The 17,746-nt window shown below is 39.9% G+C and overlaps 2 protein-coding genes and 1 long non-coding RNA gene across 3 annotated transcripts; 2 read left to right on the top strand and 1 right to left on the bottom strand.

The window, feature by feature from the left end:
• Positions 1–106: 106 nt before the first annotated feature.
• Positions 107–6,043, bottom strand: haus8 (HAUS augmin like complex subunit 8). Its single transcript, XM_086282020.1, has 10 exons — positions 5,904–6,043; positions 5,517–5,581; positions 4,851–4,912; positions 4,521–4,638; positions 3,315–3,425; positions 3,133–3,236; positions 2,839–2,997; positions 1,416–1,557; positions 602–743; positions 107–450 (listed from the first exon to the last, which is right to left on the bottom strand). Exons 1-10 carry the CDS (start codon positions 5,966–5,968, stop codon positions 324–326), a joined length of 1,095 nt encoding a protein of 364 aa, XP_086138146.1. The 5' UTR covers positions 5,969–6,043; the 3' UTR covers positions 107–323.
• A 6-nt stretch (positions 6,044–6,049) lies between these two features.
• Positions 6,050–8,689, top strand: LOC147301003 (uncharacterized). Its single transcript, XR_015127093.1, has 3 exons — positions 6,050–6,092; positions 7,122–7,199; positions 7,597–8,689. It is a non-coding gene; the product is annotated as an uncharacterized LOC147301003 (long non-coding RNA).
• Positions 8,690–15,908: 7,219 nt separating this feature from the next.
• On the top strand, positions 15,909–17,159 carry foxe3 (forkhead box E3). The gene has a single exon (XM_086283316.1). It carries the CDS (start codon positions 15,909–15,911, stop codon positions 17,157–17,159), a length of 1,251 nt encoding a protein of 416 aa, XP_086139442.1.
• The last annotated feature ends 587 nt before the right edge of the window (positions 17,160–17,746 follow it).

The following is a 17,746-nucleotide window of genomic DNA, read 5'->3' as shown; positions in this document are numbered from 1 at the left end:
TATGTTAGTTATTTGATCAAAGTTTCAAACTCCTCTGTATTCAGCAACCTTGGTTAGGATATTATGGATTCTTAGTGCAATGCGATTTTTCATAGTCTGCAAAATCTAAATTCTTTCTTGTATTTATTGGTCACATCTATAAAGAAGCAATTAGTCCACATTTACAACATTACAACACAACCACAAAGAAAATCACAAATGTACACCTACACAGTACACACAAAAACAGACAAAACCTGTGAATATATAGAAATCATAAAACATGTGGAGTTGGAGCATATCCAAAGTGCTTGTTCTGTGTATGCCATGCTGAATGCGATCCTTCAGTGTTTGGGGCAGTAGAGCTCTCTGGATCTTGAACTGCCCAGCTGCTCCTCCTCTGTGCTCTGCTGCACATAGATTCTTTGACGACAGACCAGTGATGACAGTTCCAGCTGCTCCTTAAAGGCCCTGGGAGGGGAAAAAAAATAAAAATAAAAGTGATTGGTTTTAAAAGGTTTTGATAAAGCTGCCATACCCACACTGTTACACAACCTGTGAAGGAACAAAACAATCATAACCTAACACAGCAAAACACAACATTCTTTATACATGCGCCTACCCGGACAGCTGCTGACTGATGTCCTTTGATGTTACTTTTATGTCTCGAAGGCACTCCAGAGATGTGCTGTTGTCCTTATAATCACCCTCTGTGCACTCCAACAGCAATTTCTCACTCTCCTTTAAGGATGCCACAGCTTTATCTGAAAGGGTTCAATTTAAATTTATTAAAAAAAAAAAAAAAAAAAAAAAAAAAAAAAAAAAAAAAGAGATCAGAAAACAATAATTTTCTCCAAGCTACATACCACATATGACTTTTGTTGTAACAAAAGCCCATGGTGGTTGTACAGTTTTAAATGGATCATGTAATCACTCGTGTAATCACTCATGTAGATGCCTGAAAAATATATTTCTAAATATATAATTAGACTTAAAACAAGGCTCTTACCATAGCCTTACAGTATACCACTATCCTGTAAAATCCAAGCAACAGAGCCCAAGCAAAACTTGATTCATGGAAGAATTTTATTTTATTTATTTTTAAATGCAGTTCTTTAAGTCTTTTTTATTTTTCCAGTCAGAGCACCCCCCTGCTGGGCACTTTGTTATTAAACCACAGCTAAATCAAGTATATTTTTAAATTTGTGTGTGTGTGTGTGTGTGTGTGTGTGTGTGTGTGTGTGTGTGTATCCTCCTCCTGTCAACAGTTTGACATAGAAAGGATTTCTCCATGTAGCTTTTAAATTTCACCAACATAAGTAGTAGATCAAAACATTTATATGGAGGCTTAATGGAGTCTGCATCAGTGCAATTTTGTGGTTTTTTTTGTTTGTTTGTTTTTTAAATCGTACTTATGAGTTTAACGTAAAAATTACCTAGAAATTCACGTCTATCTCCATCAATGTAGAAATTCTTAACAGGCAGCTCATGTCGGGTGGTGTCAACAGCTGTAGCAAAAGACTTGTAGTCCTTTGTAAACTGACCAACAGCCTCTGCCACAGGAGTCAGTGTAGCAACCTGAGGGGCAATAATTATAGAACATGAATCAATTATACGCTTTGTGTGTCCACCATTTTTCATTTCGAAAACATGTTTTGACCAGACATTAATAGAATCCAGCTTGATTCAAAAGAGTGTACAAAAGAACCAAAGTTTGCTACCTAAGTGTATTTTCGCATTAGTTAACCCAAAATTCAAATGGACATTAAATATACTAGTGCGTCACCAAAAACTAGAATCATAAAAAAAAACCCAAAAAAACAATTGTAACTTAATTAAAAAAAGTAAAGGTTTAATATAGTTTATATTCAGTATGTTTAAAGTGAAATATTTCAAGCCTTTTTTGTTTTAATTTTGATGATTTTGGTTAACAGCTGCCACATGAGGAAAACCGATGACAGTTGTCCAGTGCTATTCAGGGGCTGCATCCTTCGGAAGCCGCATTTGAAGGCCGATTACCTCACAGCCAGGTGATGAAGGCTGTCCCAACTCGAAGGCTCCAAATGCAGCCGAAAAATGAGTCCTTCATTTCCCCGAATTTGAAGGATGGGCCGGGTGTATCCGTCGTGGCCCAACCTATCCCAGAATTCAATGACGGCAGCTACTTGGTTGTAAGATTTTTCTTCTTACTCTTTTCAAATACAAACAAATCTGAAGGCTAGACCATCCCATTTCACAGCCTCACACTTCTCGGTCTTTGAAGGAGCTGGCCCACGTAGACCGCAAAGGCCCGATCCTCCAAAGGATGCAGCCCCTGAATTGGGACACAGCTCAGGTGACAATGATCGACACCCTCTAGAGGACAGCAAAGGCTGAATGCTCACAGAGTGCTGTACTAAAGCATATTAATAGGAAGTCAACAAATAGGACCTCTCCAAAAGTTGATTCTGTTCATCTGGACGTAGCGTTTTGTGGGAGAAACGTTTCGTCACTCATCCAAGTGACTTCTTCAGTCTCAGCTGACTGCAGGTTTCCCCAATCTTTCCTATTTGTTATCTTATCAACAAATAGGAAAAAAATGTGGTAGGAAAAGCTGCACAGCCCTGAGAGGATTGTCAAGAAAAGTTGATTCAAGGACATGTGAGAGATTCACAAGGAGTGAATGAAGGCCAGTGTCACAGAATCCAGGTCCAGATCACTGCATTTTTCATGTCCAAAATCAACACAGACATCTACCAGCAGATTTTAGAGAACCATGCTTCATCTGCTTACAAGTGTTGTAAGCAGTGCCACAACAGAACACACAGTATTAATTAAAACGCATGTTAAAAAAGGAAAACACCATTTATTATTCCAGACCTGCAAATCCAGCAGTTCATTCACCAGCCGTTTCTTTTCTGCAAGGAGGTACTGACGTTTCTTCTCCTTGACCTCATCATGCAATGACTGCTCTTCCTCCATTGCTTGCAGAATCTTTGTTTCTGCCTCAGCCTTGAGTTTTGCTGTATTGCTCTCCATCTTAAGTAAAAAATTGTAAGCATAATATCTCTCGATGTAGAAGTCACCAAAATAATAAAATAGATGACTATGTTTTTACTTAGCATCTTACTGTACACTAACTGAACTATTATCAGATCTATTACATCAACTAACCTTAGCTGTGAGGTAGGCCAGAAGAAATGTTTCCATCTCAACCATCATCTTTTCATTCTCTGGATTTCTTTCAGGTTCTACTGCATTTTCAATGACTGTTCGATCTTGGGAGATAGAACAAAAAACAAAGTTACAGGACAGTCCAAATCATAAAAAATTTTCAGCATTTTTATTCAGTTTACCTTTGATAACCGAAATATCTAAATCTGGTCGAAAGCGGGGATTATCTGAGAATGTGGACTGCAGAACACTTTTCCCAAGAAGTGATGCTTCATTTTCACGTGACATCATTGCTAAAAAGGAAGAAAAATGAGAATGTGTTATTTACAGCTATCATTTAGACCAGCGGTCCCTAACCCCCGGGCCTCGGACCGGTACCGGTCCGTGAGTCGTTTGGTACCGGGCCGCGAGAGTTGAGGCTCAGGTGTGAAATGTACAGTTTTCAGGGTTTTTATTGGTTTTCAGCGTTATTTTGTTATCATTTTTATCGCTAACTCAGTTTTCCTGGGTCTTTTCACATGTGTTATGAATAAATCTTTTTTTCAGTACTGGTACTAGTTTTATTTTGTTGCATTTATCCGCGACACCTTAAAGGCCGGTCCGTGAAAATATTGTCAGGCATAAACCGGTCCGTGGTGCAAAAAAGGTTGGGGACCGCTGATTTAGACCATAGACGCTTACTCAGATGCTGTGTTTTTTGCATTACTAAAGATATTAACTGAAAACAATTCAACTAGAATCAATCTAAATAGCTGACTGTATCCATTTGTCAGTTGATAATATTTTTTCAGAACACATAATTTCCATTGTCCCTTTTTAAAAAAAAAATATATACAAGCAGAGCACATCCATATCCAGGAACAGTGGATTTGGAAAGCCGCTGAACTGAAAAGAGGCATAAAACTACATTCCATCAAGTCTCAAACTGATGGAATGTAGTTGGAAAGTTTTATCTTAGAAGAGCCAAAGTGAGGGATTTTCTCACTTCTCTCTTTTTAAATTTTTATTTTATTTTTATGTGTATCCAATTTCTCTCCAGAAGGCTAGATCGCATGCAGTATTGTAAACTTCATGATACAAGATCTTTTGCAGTCCAAAACTAAAAACTGCCAGTAGCTGTAATATTTCAAGTGGTTGTGACTTGGTTGTTTGGCAGCCTACTTGTAAATCTATTATCATAATGCATGATTTTATTGGCATGTTGGCTAAGGTAGACCTAATTACTGAGCTCTAAAGTGAACTGGATACCTCTGATCTGCATCAAAGTCTTGACAGATGAAAATAAAAGCTTTTTATAAAGCTGATAATATGATTACAGCACACAACACTTACTATACATGTCTGAATCAGCACCCACAGTCACAACTATGGCCACAGGGATTACTTACATGTTGCATATGGGGCCATTGAGCGTCTTGTCGGAGTACCCGCCTTTGGTTTGACACCTGTGGGTTTTGGTGAAGATGGTCGTGGCACAGTGTTCGACTCATTGGTCAGTGAGTTACTCTGTTAATGTTTACAGAGATGCAATCAGTATGAAAAACGTGACAGCAAAATTCAAGATGAAATTAAGACGTGTGCTAAATATAAATGTGAGGCTGAAGACAATATCTCAACATCTTAGCTTTGAAAGCTATGTAAAACGATGAAGAACGATGTATCTAATGAACAAGTGAAGCACATATTGTACAGAAAAACAGAAATAAAAATAGCATTACCTTTGAAAGAGATGTCTTCTCAGCAGACTGAAGATATCGAGACTTAACAACAGTCCCACTTACTAAAGATTAATGAGGACATTTATGGATATTATTTAAGAAAGAAAAAAAAAACATTTAGGCTGAATGTTGCTGTAACACAGGGGCGGGAAACTCCAGGCCCCAACTGCCTTGGTGTCCTGCAGGTTTTAGACGAGTCCTTGATCCAACACAGCTGATTTAAATGGCTATATTACGTCCTCAACATGTCATGAAGTTCTCCAGAGGCTTGGCAATGAACTAATCATTTGATTCAGGTCTGTTGACCAAGGGTGCTATCTAAAACCTGCAGGACACCGGCCCTTGAGGCCTGGAGTTCCCCACCCCTGTTGTAACACATCTGTGCAAGCCTCACATCACTAAAGTCCTCTATAAACGAAAAATAGTTCAGCAAGTTCTAGAAAAATTGTGTCATGATTATTTTATTTATACCTAACAGCTATCATGCAAATTGAGTTGCATTATTAGATCTTTTGTGGAAAATCACATAGACAGTGATCAGCTCAAATACCTTGTGGAAGACCCTTTGAGGAGTTTTTAGGACTATAAATTAATGTGATGTCTGACACTGACAGCTGTAGGTAAAATTAACAATCTATTAAGCCCATAGTAGTATCGCATACTTACATTTAACAGTTTTCTTCACAGATCCGACGTTGTTGGCTTTATTAGCAGGGTTACTGCTTTTTGAACTGAGAAGAAATAAAGGATACAGAAATGAGGACGAAATTGGAACAAACAGAAAGTATGCTAAGCCAGACGCTATAATGTTAGCCGAGCTATCCTGAGCTTTCTTTACACAAAAAAATTCTTGTAAATGTATTTCTATTTATAAACTATTTCTAAATACGTCTAGGCCTGTCGCTAAAGAAAAGAATATATAGTGCGTCAAAGAAAAACCGCTGAGCTTCAGTGTGTTTTCTGCACATTAAAATAAGCTACAATTTAAAACAAATCACACACCGGAGAATGTTACAACAGCAGTGTAAAAGAAAAAGGGAATATAGAAACTACCTTTTAGAGTCGGTGGGGATGCTTTTAAAACTACTTGGAACTGTTGTCGCTCTTCTCGACGCCATAATGTTTTGAAGAAAACCGCCTGTACGCCGACTCTGTAAACCGGAAGAAACATGAACTCACGCTTTTGTTCCGCGTTCGACGTTTAAAAGCAACTGGAATGTCTGTTGCACCTACAGTACTGAAGTAAGTACAGTTATCACGGCTTATCTAAATTAGTTTTTTTACTAAACGATTTGTAGCTACGTAATCTTTTCCTTCAGAATATCCCATAAGCTCTAGTTAAGTTCCTTCTCCTTATTCTGAAGCTTGCTTCATTTTTAACAGCAACAATTGTCTTTGCACATAGAGTTACGGCCTTAGGATTTTGCAAACTGGGACAATTTTCTGCAAATGTGCCTCTGTACACCACCACAGTGGATTTTGAATCATGCAGTCAAGCTCTGACTGAAGTGCAGACTTTCAGGTTTACCTTATGGGGTTTAACTGCATTAACTGTCTTTTTATACACAATTCCCTATTTTGAGAAGCTCAAAATTAAGGACAATTTCAACAATTTTAAGTATAAAAACAGTTTTTAGTCGTTGGTTGAAAATCCTTTGCAGCCTAAAATTCATGGATATCACCAAATACTGTTTTCTCTCTTTACTGCAGCACTTTTCAGCTGTTGCTTGTTTGTGGATGTCTTCTAGATGTTTTCTCAAAGTTTAATCTGCCCTTCCCATTCTTAAGTGTAACTAGTGGATGGCACCCTGCTGTAAACCCTGGATAATGATACTCATACCTCATTGAGAGTGTTCTTTACTTGGGTAGATGTTCTGATTTTTTTCTTCTTTACCACAGAGAGAATTCTGTGATCATCTTCTTTGGTTGTCTTCCATGATCTTCCTGACCTTTTGGTGTTCCAGAGTATTCATTCTTTTTAAGATGGAACCAGATTGCTGATTTTGCAACTTTTTCTAATAGATTTATGTGGGGGTTAATTATGGCCCCCTTCACTTGCACTGACTGAATTCTAATGAAACGCTACAAATTGCAAGTTCAACACTTGGGATCAACTCCAGATCTTTTAGTTTCTTAATTTGTCATTAAATAATGAAAGAATAGACCTCGCCTGGCCCTAATTTTTCAATTACAATTGTCCAGTCACAATTTAATATGGCCACTATATATAAAAATGACTGTAATTAAAAAACTTATACTTAACTCTTATAGGATTAACTGCATATTGTGACCAAGCCGAGGATCTCCAGTCAAATTATGGTTGGAAAAAAGAATTCCTACTGACCTCAGGTAATTTCAGAGACTGCAGTTGATCTGGTAACCACTAGATGGGTGTAAGAGCCTGCATCCACTGTCAGTGTAAGCTCAACTTCTTTGACATTCATGTAAACTTCATTCACTAAAAAGCTAAAAGCTGTTATTGTATATTTTTCACATATTTGTACGGAATATTGTATTTATTTTAATTGCTATGTAGTTATGTGGTGCATGTGTTTTTGACTTTTGTTGCCATGACACCAGGTCTCTCTTGGAGACGAGATCTTTAATCTTAGTGAGATTTTTACCTTGATAAATAAAGGACTAATTAAAAAAAAATTTTTTAAACTACATTTAAGTCTGTATTTGTTCTGCATTTCAGTTGATGTAAAGACGTTTTGATTTCTTTTTTGTTTTTGTTTCTGTTGAGGGTCAAGAGGTGTCTGGAGCTAATCTCTTTGGGGTGTCAGAAGAACAGAGATGACCTGGCTGGAACCTGTTCACAGACAGATGCAGAGGAGAACATGCAGACCTGATGCATGTACCTACATGTGTATCTTCAGCCCATATGTGAATATCTGCTTAGTTAGTTATCTTACTTGTGGTGGTTTGTGTACACTGGTCTTAGAAGACATAATGAATGCTTATCCCACCTGTATAGGCTAGTCTTAAACAACAGGAAGGACAATAGGAGGAGACAGGGTGTGGTACTGGATGGCAAACATTGGTCAGCTACTTCTGTCTTAAGTCCCTTCCACAGAAATGAGCACACAAACCATTAGAAGTAGACAGCAAGAGGGAACATAAGAATAACTGGGTATCTAAAACTGAATGTACTTTTGGCTTTATATTCTTATTTCTTCTTATCCTTGTCTATTTGAGGTGACTGTAGCTCAGGAGGTCAACCAGATCATTTACTAATCAGAAGGTTGGTGATTCAATCCCTGGCTGCTCCACTACGAAAGTATCCTTGGGCAGAGTTGCTCTCCAGTGCGTTCATCTGTGTGTGAATGATAGAAAGCGCTTGAGTGTAGAAAAATCTGCTTGTGTGAACAAAGCATGTTATATAAAGTCGTTTGAGTGCTCAAATCGAGTAGAAAAGCGTTTCCATTCCCAGTAAGGTTTTTTTTCTTCATATTTTATATTTATACGTGTTGGAAAACATCCAGCCTTTGAAACTACTTTTATTCTGACCTTTCTGTTTTAATGAGTTTTTCACGATGAAGGCTGACCATTTGGACTTGGCACTAAAACTGATCTCACACACAAGTGCATGCCTGTATTTGTGTGTGCATACAGTTTGTGTGTGTGTGTGAGAGAGAGAGACACCTTAACCCTACATTATCAGTCTGTGTAAAGGCCGGGTCTTATCGCGACTCTCTTCTCTCTCAGAGTAATAATGCCTTGAAGATGGCTGCTGTGTGCTTGCATGCTTGCTGGCCATCTCTCACCACCAGGCAATGCCAGCACCAATGACTGCTTTGAGATATACAAGAAGTGTTGTTAATGATGGTGACATAAACATTGACACTTTTGGTGTCAGTTTGTAATACTTGTGATTAAATAAAATTAATGTTCTACTGGAAATGTGGCTTCCTTTTGCTTCCTTTCTGGAGTAAAATAAGACATTCAAAGCTTGAAGCTTGAAGCTTGAAGGCTTGCACTGAAAGAGTGAGAAGTGCATGTTGAAAGATAGTTTTACAAGGAGACATGGAGGAGCTGAATGAAAGTCCTTGTCTCCGCTCTGAGCCCACCTCTCTTGCCTTTTCACTCTGCTCCGAAACTCTGACGTCTAATGAAGGATTTACCTATGTCACTGTGACCTCACTGATACTCTGCTCTGCAGTTTGGGATGATTAGAATGCAAGGTGAAACAGCTTTGAAGAGTAAAACACTTGTATTTACTCCTAACATCTGTGTGCATTTGATAATATGTAAACAGACACAAGCCAGCCATGCCTTTCTTCCCTCTGTGGTGAGCTTTTACTCATCACCCAGTCTGCCAGTCTGGTCCACATAGCCTCTCAGGAATGCTTCAAAAACACAGTACCTCATACAGTAAAGCCAACAAACAGTATTTCCAACGTTCAGTATCTGAATTAGATCACCATGCTCTATATTTCCTTCTGTTTAAAGGTTTGCTTGTGGGTATATTTAATGCTTTAAACAAGGTTTCATTATTATGTTTTTATTTATCTATGTGAAACTATTTTCAGCAGACAAAGAATTTCCTTCCTTTGTTTTCTGGCCACCTCAGCTCTCCAGGACAGAGGGGTGTATGGTTTCCTCTGTTTGCTCTTCTGTCAGCGGCTCTTGTTATAGAAAAGCACCTACAGACCAGTCAGCCAAGACCTTTACACTCAGCAAGCTTCCCCCTGTTGACTGATCATACTAAGGAGCGGAGTATTAGGGCAGTGTTTGCCTCTTCACTTTATTATAACGAGGCTGTTTGTTGTTTTCTCTGACTACTTTAGCCCCTAAATATAAGAACTTCTGTGTTTTATGTCATTAAACTAGGGTGGCTATGGCTCAGGTAGTAGAGCGGATCGTTTACCAATTGGAAGGTTGTTGGATCAATCGTGTCCTTGTGTCAAAGTTACCTTGGGCAAGATACTGAACATGAAGTTGTCCCTGATCTGAGTGTATGTGTGAATGTTAGATAAAATGAATGCGATTGGGTGAATGAGATTTATAGTGGAAAGTAAATGTGGGCAGATGGATCCAAATATGGGTAGTATCATTAGTGATAGTACACCAGCGCCAGTATTGGTATTGGATCAATACTAGCAAAATGAAAGTGATACTTTGTTTCCATCTTATAAGTTCAGTATGTAAAAGTTTGAATTGTGGTTAAAAAAAATTTTTTCTTAAACATCCAGTATGAAAAATGTTTGAATGTTTTTGTGTTGACTGTCATCTATATTTTATTTATAGCCTGTAGCACATTTAAACAACACAAGTTGACCCAAAGTGCTTTAGAGACAGGAACATTTACATTCCAGGTCTCCAGAAAAACCCAGCTTTACAAACACCCGCTGAAACTGTAAGGTGTGTTTTGACAGATTATTCAATTATAGAAGAAAGTACAAATAATTTAGTGATCATTAAAATATGTTCAGAATTTGCAAATTGATGAATATTCATCTCATAACTCATAACGCCCTGCTCTCCCATACATAAGCTGCCTTTATAGGTTAAAAGTATCGATATTGGTGTTGGGAGTATGGGCTCTGTATTTACTTGGTATCAGATAAATGCCAATTTTTGTAGTATCACACAGCACCAGTGGAAAGTGCTGTATAAGAACTAGTCCATTATAATAGCAAATGGGTAGAAAGTCTGGAAATACCTATATTAGGCTATGCAATGTTAAATTAGAGAGCACTTAAGATGTTAGGTGAATTCTTTAATCCTTCAGATAGGATATACCAAGGCTTGCTGTTTGCTTGCTTTCACTGTGTATGCTAAGCTAGCCATCTCCTACTATAACTTTATATTTAATGGAAAGAGTGGACTTAATCCTCTCATCTTTCTAATGGATGCATTTCTAAAGTGGCCAAATTATTCCTTTAATGATGTTAACAGTCAGTTATTTTGATATTTTTTGGCTTAGACATCAACACTAAAAGTTTCGCCGTTATATTTTGCTTTCCCTTCTCCTTAACCTTCAGTTTTCTGTTTATGCACCGCTTGCTTCTTGCTAAAAGAATCCCCTGAAGCATTTCAACAGACTCTGTCAGATGGTCATGTTTTCCACTTTATGCACATGTTGCTCACTTCCTCATTGTTTGTGTTTACCTTAACAGGATTTGACCTCTGCTTGGTGTTCAGTCTAACGTATGTATTTTGCAGCATCCCTCACTGCATTGCCCAAGGCTGAGGGATTGTCTGGGTGTCTTGGGGGCAGACAAGTATTTATCCAGGAAGCAACTTAAGTAGCACATCTTTAATCATATAGCAATGGGTCAAAGGTTTATGTTGCCTGGTGAAGGAACGATTGCAGAATAAACTGTATATTCTGTATTAAGTAAAGTCTGTTTCTTCATTTGAATGGTCAGAGGTCAGTAGTAGAAAACTGGGGTTTGCTCTAGACAGTTTATTATTGCATTAACGTCCCAAAATGTAAAAATTATAATAATAATAATTAGAGATGATTACTTTTAAATTACTACTTGTGAAGTAATTATAAAGCTATTTATGATGCATATATTCACTCTTTTTTTTTATCTGTGTGTGTTCATGTGAAATTTTGAAAATGAGATATGATTATATTATATTTTGATATTGCTAGGGATGATGCAATGATCGGGGACCATTCTTAATTTCGTTGTTCTCATGACAATGACAATAAAGTTTCTGATTCTGATTCTGATTCTGATTACCTTATATGTAAGCATCAAGCATGACTGATTTGTGTGTGTGTGTGTGTGTGTGTGTGTGTGTGTGTGTGTGTGTGTGTGTGTGTGTGTGTGTGTGTGTGTGAGAACCATGCGCTGTGCTTTAGCGGGGCAGTGTAGCGTGCAGTGCAGGAGTGAGCAGAGGCGGCCCTGGCCAGTACAGCCCCTGTTCCCTGGTAATCCCTGCGTTTTCAGGAGCCCTGGCCCGTACTTGATGAGCTTGAGCAAGAAAAAGGTTGCGCTCTCCCGTGTGTTTCTCTCTCTGTGTCTCCCTCTCTTTCCCTCTGTCCCTCGCTCATTCATTCCCCCACTTTTTCTCATGAACCCCTCCTCCCCATCCCCTGGAGCCACTGTGCGAATGAATAGATTCCAAGTGTTTACTCAGCAACTTTGTCCATCCATCTCACCCTCAGTACTTCTCAGGATTTCATGGAAAAGGAAAAGAGAACCTGTGAACTTGCTACCATCAGTGAATCTCTTAGCAAACTGGGAAATATGACTGGAAATGTAACTGAGATTTGCTAAAACTTGTGAAGAACATTAAAACAAAACTGGAAAAGTACATGCTGTAGGAGTCGTGCTACATGATTTCCTACCAGTGGCATAAGTGGTTCAGAAAATCTTGCAAACTTATGATCAGTTCCTGAGAGAAAATTCCCCCAATGTCAAACTCTGGCTGAAGTGGTTCAGGATGGATGTAATATCCAGTGTGGCGGCACAATGTGGAATCAACATTTAGAACAAAATAAAACTGGACATGTGAAATTGTCTGTCTGAGATGAAGTAGCCATCTTTCCTTCATTCGATTACCCTTAAATAAGCATCCAGTTTACACTCACAGGACACTTTGTTAGATGCACATTGCTAGTATTGTTGGACTGCTTTTTGCTTTCATAAGCGTCTTCATTATTTGCAGCATAGATTGAACAAGGTGCTGGAAACATTCAGTATTGACATGATAGCATCATCCCACTGATGCAGATTTGTGAGCTGCACATCCATCCCACCACATCCCAAAAGTCTATTTGACCGAAATCTGGTGACTGTAGATGACTACACAGTGAAGTCATTGTCATCTTCAAGAAACCAGTTTGAGGTGATTTGAGCTTTGTGGTAGTGTGTCATCCTCTTGCAAGGAGACTTCAGAAGCAGGGTACACTGTGGTCATAAAAGGGCGGACATGTCCATCAAGCATATTTAAGCAGTCTGTGGTGTTTAAATGATGCTCAGTCAGTACTAAGCAACCCGAAGTGTATGAAAAAATCTCCCCCACATGATTACACCACCAGCAGAAGCCTGAGCTGTTAATTAAAGGCAGGAAGGATCCACGTTTTCATGTTGTTTATACCAAATTCTGACTGTACCATTTGAATGTGGCAGAAGAAATCATGACTCGTCAGACAAGACAATGCTTTTCAATCTTCTATTGTCCAATTCTGGCGAATCTGTGAGGACTGTATCAGAGATGCTATTCTGCACACCTTGGTTGTAACAAGTGGTTAGTTGAGTTACTGTTGCTTTCCTATCAGCTCTGAGTTGATATTTTTCTCCTTTTCAGACCATTCTCTGTAACCCCTAAATATGATTTTGTGGGAAAATCCCAGCAGACTAGCAGTTTGAAATATTCTGACCAGTACATGTGGTACTAATAACCATATCACATTCAAAGTCACTTAAATCAACTTTCTTCTCTATTCTGATGCTCAGTTTGAACTTCAGCATGTTGACTTGACCATGTCTAAATGCATTATGTTGTGATGTGAGTGGCTGATTATATATTTAGGTTAATGCGCAGTGAAACGGGTGGAACTAAAAAAGTGTCCAGTGAATGGCGGTCTAATTAGTTCATGTTTACCCTTTAAAGCACAGTGGCTGCGACGTTTAACTGTGTCTGATGTTGGTAAAAAAGTTACCTGTTCATATTTTGTCTTCATGCTCTTATAAATATATGCTCTGCTCTGTATGTTAGAGAAAGTCTGTGACTTCTGTTTACTAGTGAATTTGGGGGATTCTACGTTAAAATAATTTGTCACTTACCAAGTAGTTTCCAGTTAAAATCCTGTCGATATGATACATGATTCATCTCGCTTTAGAATACAGCATAGGTTCAGAGGGGTTTAAGGAAGTCGGGTTTTTTCTAACGAAAAAACAAACAAATATTTCCCACCAGTGAAGTTACTCCAACTGACTGACTACAGTCTAATATACAGTTAAATATAAAAAATAGCAAATGTATGAAAGTTTAATTTGATGAAAAATGTTCTAATGGAGCTATTAAACATATTAAACAACTGGATTGCAGCTAAGAGTTGGAGTTAGTTTTAGTCACTATTCTTGCAGTTATTAAGAATTAAGCAGGGTTTTTGTACTCTAAGATGAAACTTCCACTTTTTGGGTGCTGGTAACGTCTCTTGTTCTACATTTTAGATTAATTCTCCCACATCCATAGACTTAATTTAAAATGTTTTACTGTAGCGGGCTTTTTCTTGACTAGCCACAACATAATAAAGTAAGTAAAAGTACGGTGTGACAGAGAAACAAGCATGCAGACTGGCCGTACAACATGACTAATGTACTGATAGTGTTGAGGTACAGAGAGGTGTGAAGGCTCTGACAGGGTAATGAGGTGGTCAGGGTGGGGATTAGCAAGAGGCCGCAGGCCCCGAGGCAGAAGGCCTCGTTTCCTGGCCTGAGCCCCTGTTTGTCCTGCCTGACCTGACAGCTCTGGGGGCAGATCCTGCTTGGATACATCCCCGCTCCCACGCCTGTCTGAAGCTGTTAGCCACTGGCTGTGAGTAGCTAGCTGGGCTTAGTGTTGTCTGAGCTGTGGCTGGGTGGGGAGGGGTCCAGTCATCTGTGGGAAGAGGTGGCAGCTCCTGTGTGCTGGCAGAGAGAGGGTGATCGGGGGGAAAAGGCATCTGGGAGAAGAGTGGGCAGCGATGATTAATAGCTTTGGTCTGGCTGTTGTCAAAACTTTTTTATTTGTGTTACTCATGTTGGAAGGAAAACGAGCCATTTCGTCTTTCTTCTTTTGAACATCATCGCTCTGTCTCCATGGATCTGTTCTACCTAGTTGTCAATGATTTACCACATATTTGTACAGTAATATTTGGGAGATCAACTAAAAGGAAAAACAACAAAAAATATTCCAATATGGTGTCTGGCAAATGCATGCTCCCAGTTTAGTTTGTCATAGAGTTGACCCTTCTACCAAAAAATGTAACCTTGTGTGATGTGTTGTTGTTGAATTCGATTTTTGGTGATTGCGTGACTTATAACACTGCTCACGTAATATTTACTTATGAACTCTTCCAGGGATTCCACCACTTCTATCCTGGGTTTTCCTTTAATTTGTTGCTTGGATGTCATTGACATTATTAAGCTTCCCTTCAGCTCGCTTCAACACCTTAACCCACATTTTAAACACTGGTAGTTCATCTCTGTGCGTTTTACCTGTGCAATTAACTTCAGCCTTCTTTTTTGCCTGAATGATCAATTAAAAGCACTTTCAAGTTCTGGTCTTCAAAGAGTGTTGTCTGCATACCAACTGTGTGCACAACCCTGTTTTTACTTCAAAATCCATAAGATAACACCTCTCCTCTACACCACGGGGAGTGTTTGATTATCACTCTCCAAAAATGAAAATGAAATGAAGGGATATTTACTTTTCTTGCCCAAAAGCTTTGATAGCTCAATTGCTTGTTTTCAGTGGCTTGTTATTATTTTTCAATTGGTGGATTGGCTGTTGGGTTTGGAGTAGCATGGAGCAGCTCTCCGAGTGTTGTTTCTGCCCTGGATATACACACAGGCATTAGTGAAAGCACAGAGAGAGCAGCTGAGATAAAGACACACAAGGAGAAAGAGAGAGAGAGAGACAGAGAATGCATCGCCACTAAAATTTTTGTTAGTGGCTCAAACATTACATCCATGTGAGAATGACAAATAAATGCAATATTATTGTTTGGTTCTGCCATATACGGGCCTCTTCTGATTAAAGATGTTAAATCCTACAATGTAAAAATACAACACTTTTTACAATCTAAAAATTTAGCATTACATGCAAGTCTTTGTATTATATAAACAGCAGTCTGTTAGAAAATTGTCAATTTCTGGGTGAGTACTCGGTGGGTCCTCCTGCCTCAGTCGTCACTGGCTACTCAGTGGCGTCATTCCTGCCCTGTCATATAAAACTGTCAACGCCTTTCTCTCACCTGAACTGACACACACACTACCCCAAACACCAGGGCAGGATAGGGGCCAGAGCAAGGGGCTGTACATGCACCTGGTTGATTCTTTCCCCTGCTGATCATTTCGACAAAAAGGCGATCGTTGCATTGGTTCTTTTATGAATCTAGCAAATTATTCCTACTTCTCTGGCATGTGCAACATGACCGCAGAGCAATCACCTGCCGAGGCAAGTCCTGTTGTCATGTCTCCAAATGTGAGCCTGGACTCGCCACTGCCTCCGCCGCCTTTGATGCTGCAGGCCCGGTCAAAGGAAAGCATTTTGATCAAGTCCGAGCCCCGAGGAAACAGTCCCAACACGGAGGACGGAGGCGCTCTGGGTCAGACTGAAGAGCACCTGCCCTCGGGGAGCCGCAGGAGGAAGAGGCCCGTCCAGAGGGGGAAGCCTCCCTACAGCTACATCGCTCTCATCGCAATGGCCATTGCCAACTCCCCGGAGAGGAAACTCACCTTAGGGGGCATTTATAAGTTCATAATGGAGCGCTTTCCTTTCTACAGGGAGAACTCGAAGAAGTGGCAGAACTCAATCCGCCACAACCTCACGCTCAATGACTGCTTTGTGAAGATCCCCCGGGAGCCCGGCAGACCAGGTAAAGGCAATTACTGGACGTTAGACCCCGCAGCTGAGGACATGTTTGACAACGGAAGTTTTTTGAGGAGAAGGAAAAGATTCAAGCGCACAGACGTTAGCACATACCCCGGTTACATGCAGAGCTCCAGCGCTTTTACGCCAACGCCAATGGGAAGGCCTTCGTATCCAAACGCCCTGTATGCCGGCATAGGGTCAGGTTACGGCTCTCAGCTGACGGCCACATCCCCACACCCAGCCATGCTGCATCATTACCAGACCTCTGCTGGAGTCAGCCAAGGACAGCCGCGCATGTTCAGCATCGACAACATCATCAGTCAGCAGACGGTTGTGCAGAGCGGCCCAGTTGGGGACCTCAACTCCCAAGCGCTGGGACTGGGTGGAGGCGATCTGAGCACTATGACCTCCAGCTGCTCGGTAACCGGCGCCGACCCGTCTGCTTGCTTCCAGACTCAGACTGTCAACCCGTCAGCGAACATGCTGAGCAGAAACAGCGGGAACCTTTCATCCAACCTGACCACCGGGTACCCATATTCCTCTCCGGCTTCTCCTCCAAATCTACCCACCATGACCCAGTCCGGATTCTCCCCGGGCAGCTCCCAAGTGTACTGTACGAGCAACCGGCTCTCCCTACCGGCATTGCGCCCGAGCTCCTGCGCCGAGCACTCGGAGCAGCTACTGGGCCTCTCCAGCCCCATGAACTACAACAACACTTACATGAGACAAGCCAACTTTGCGTCAGGATTAGAGCGGTATATGTAAGATGAAAACTAAAAACTTAATTGAGTGCAGACAGGAAGGATTCTAGACCTAAATTGCCCATTAAAGGAAAAAGCCCCAAATTAATCAGAAGAACAGCTTAAAAATAAAAGGTCCATATTATTCAGTCAGCATAACAATAAATAATAGATTTAGTTCACGCTGGAATTTCGGAATTTAATTTTTGCCAAGCTCAAAAGGACATGACACAATAAGACCGAGCCTCACTATGAAACATTCCTATTTGAAAAGGTGTAAAGCCATTTAGTTTGACACATTCCATGAGTGTATCTCAATATGTACTAATCTGTGAAACACTGCTTTCGTATTTCCTGTATTTTGCCGTTTGTTTTTAAGTTTACATGTTTCTTATAGACTTATAGACTGTTCACGTCTGCTGTTTCACGTCTGCTGTTTTTTTATGTAAATATTGTGCTGATGTAAAGACTTTATTAAAGGAAGGGTGTTAGCATTACACGCGACAAAGGATATAAAAAGGAAATAAAAAGGATTTTTACAGTAAAGTAAATGTAGCCTTTTTCCTTGACCATTTAAAACTTTAAAACTATGAAAATGGGTAATATTTATTT

This window comes from Aulonocara sp. 'chitande type north' Nkhata Bay, linkage group LG23 (assembly GCF_057382095.1).
Source record: "Aulonocara sp. 'chitande type north' Nkhata Bay isolate Kocher_YH1m ecotype deep benthic linkage group LG23, A_spYH_male_GT1.1, whole genome shotgun sequence".
NCBI lineage: Eukaryota > Metazoa > Chordata > Actinopteri > Cichliformes > Cichlidae > Aulonocara > Aulonocara sp. 'chitande type north' Nkhata Bay.
Note: the sequence above shows the minus strand (reverse complement) of the source record. Positions and strands in the feature narration are given on the sequence as shown.

Excerpts from the sequence above, each read along its gene's own strand:
- haus8 (XM_086282020.1), bottom strand. The coding sequence starts at position 5,968 with ATGGCGTCGAGAAGAGCGACAACAGTTCCAAGTAGTTTTAAAAGCATC. Across the intron at positions 5,582-5,903 it reads ATCCCCACCGACTCTAAAAG|TTCAAAAAGCAGTAACCCTG; the intron begins GTAGTTTCTATA and ends ATTTCTTCTCAG. Across the intron at positions 4,913-5,516 it reads TGTGAAGAAAACTGTTAAAT|TAAGTGGGACTGTTGTTAAG; the intron begins GTAAGTATGCGA and ends ATTAATCTTTAG.
- foxe3 (XM_086283316.1), top strand. The coding sequence starts at position 15,909 with ATGAATCTAGCAAATTATTCCTACTTCTCTGGCATGTGCAACATGACC.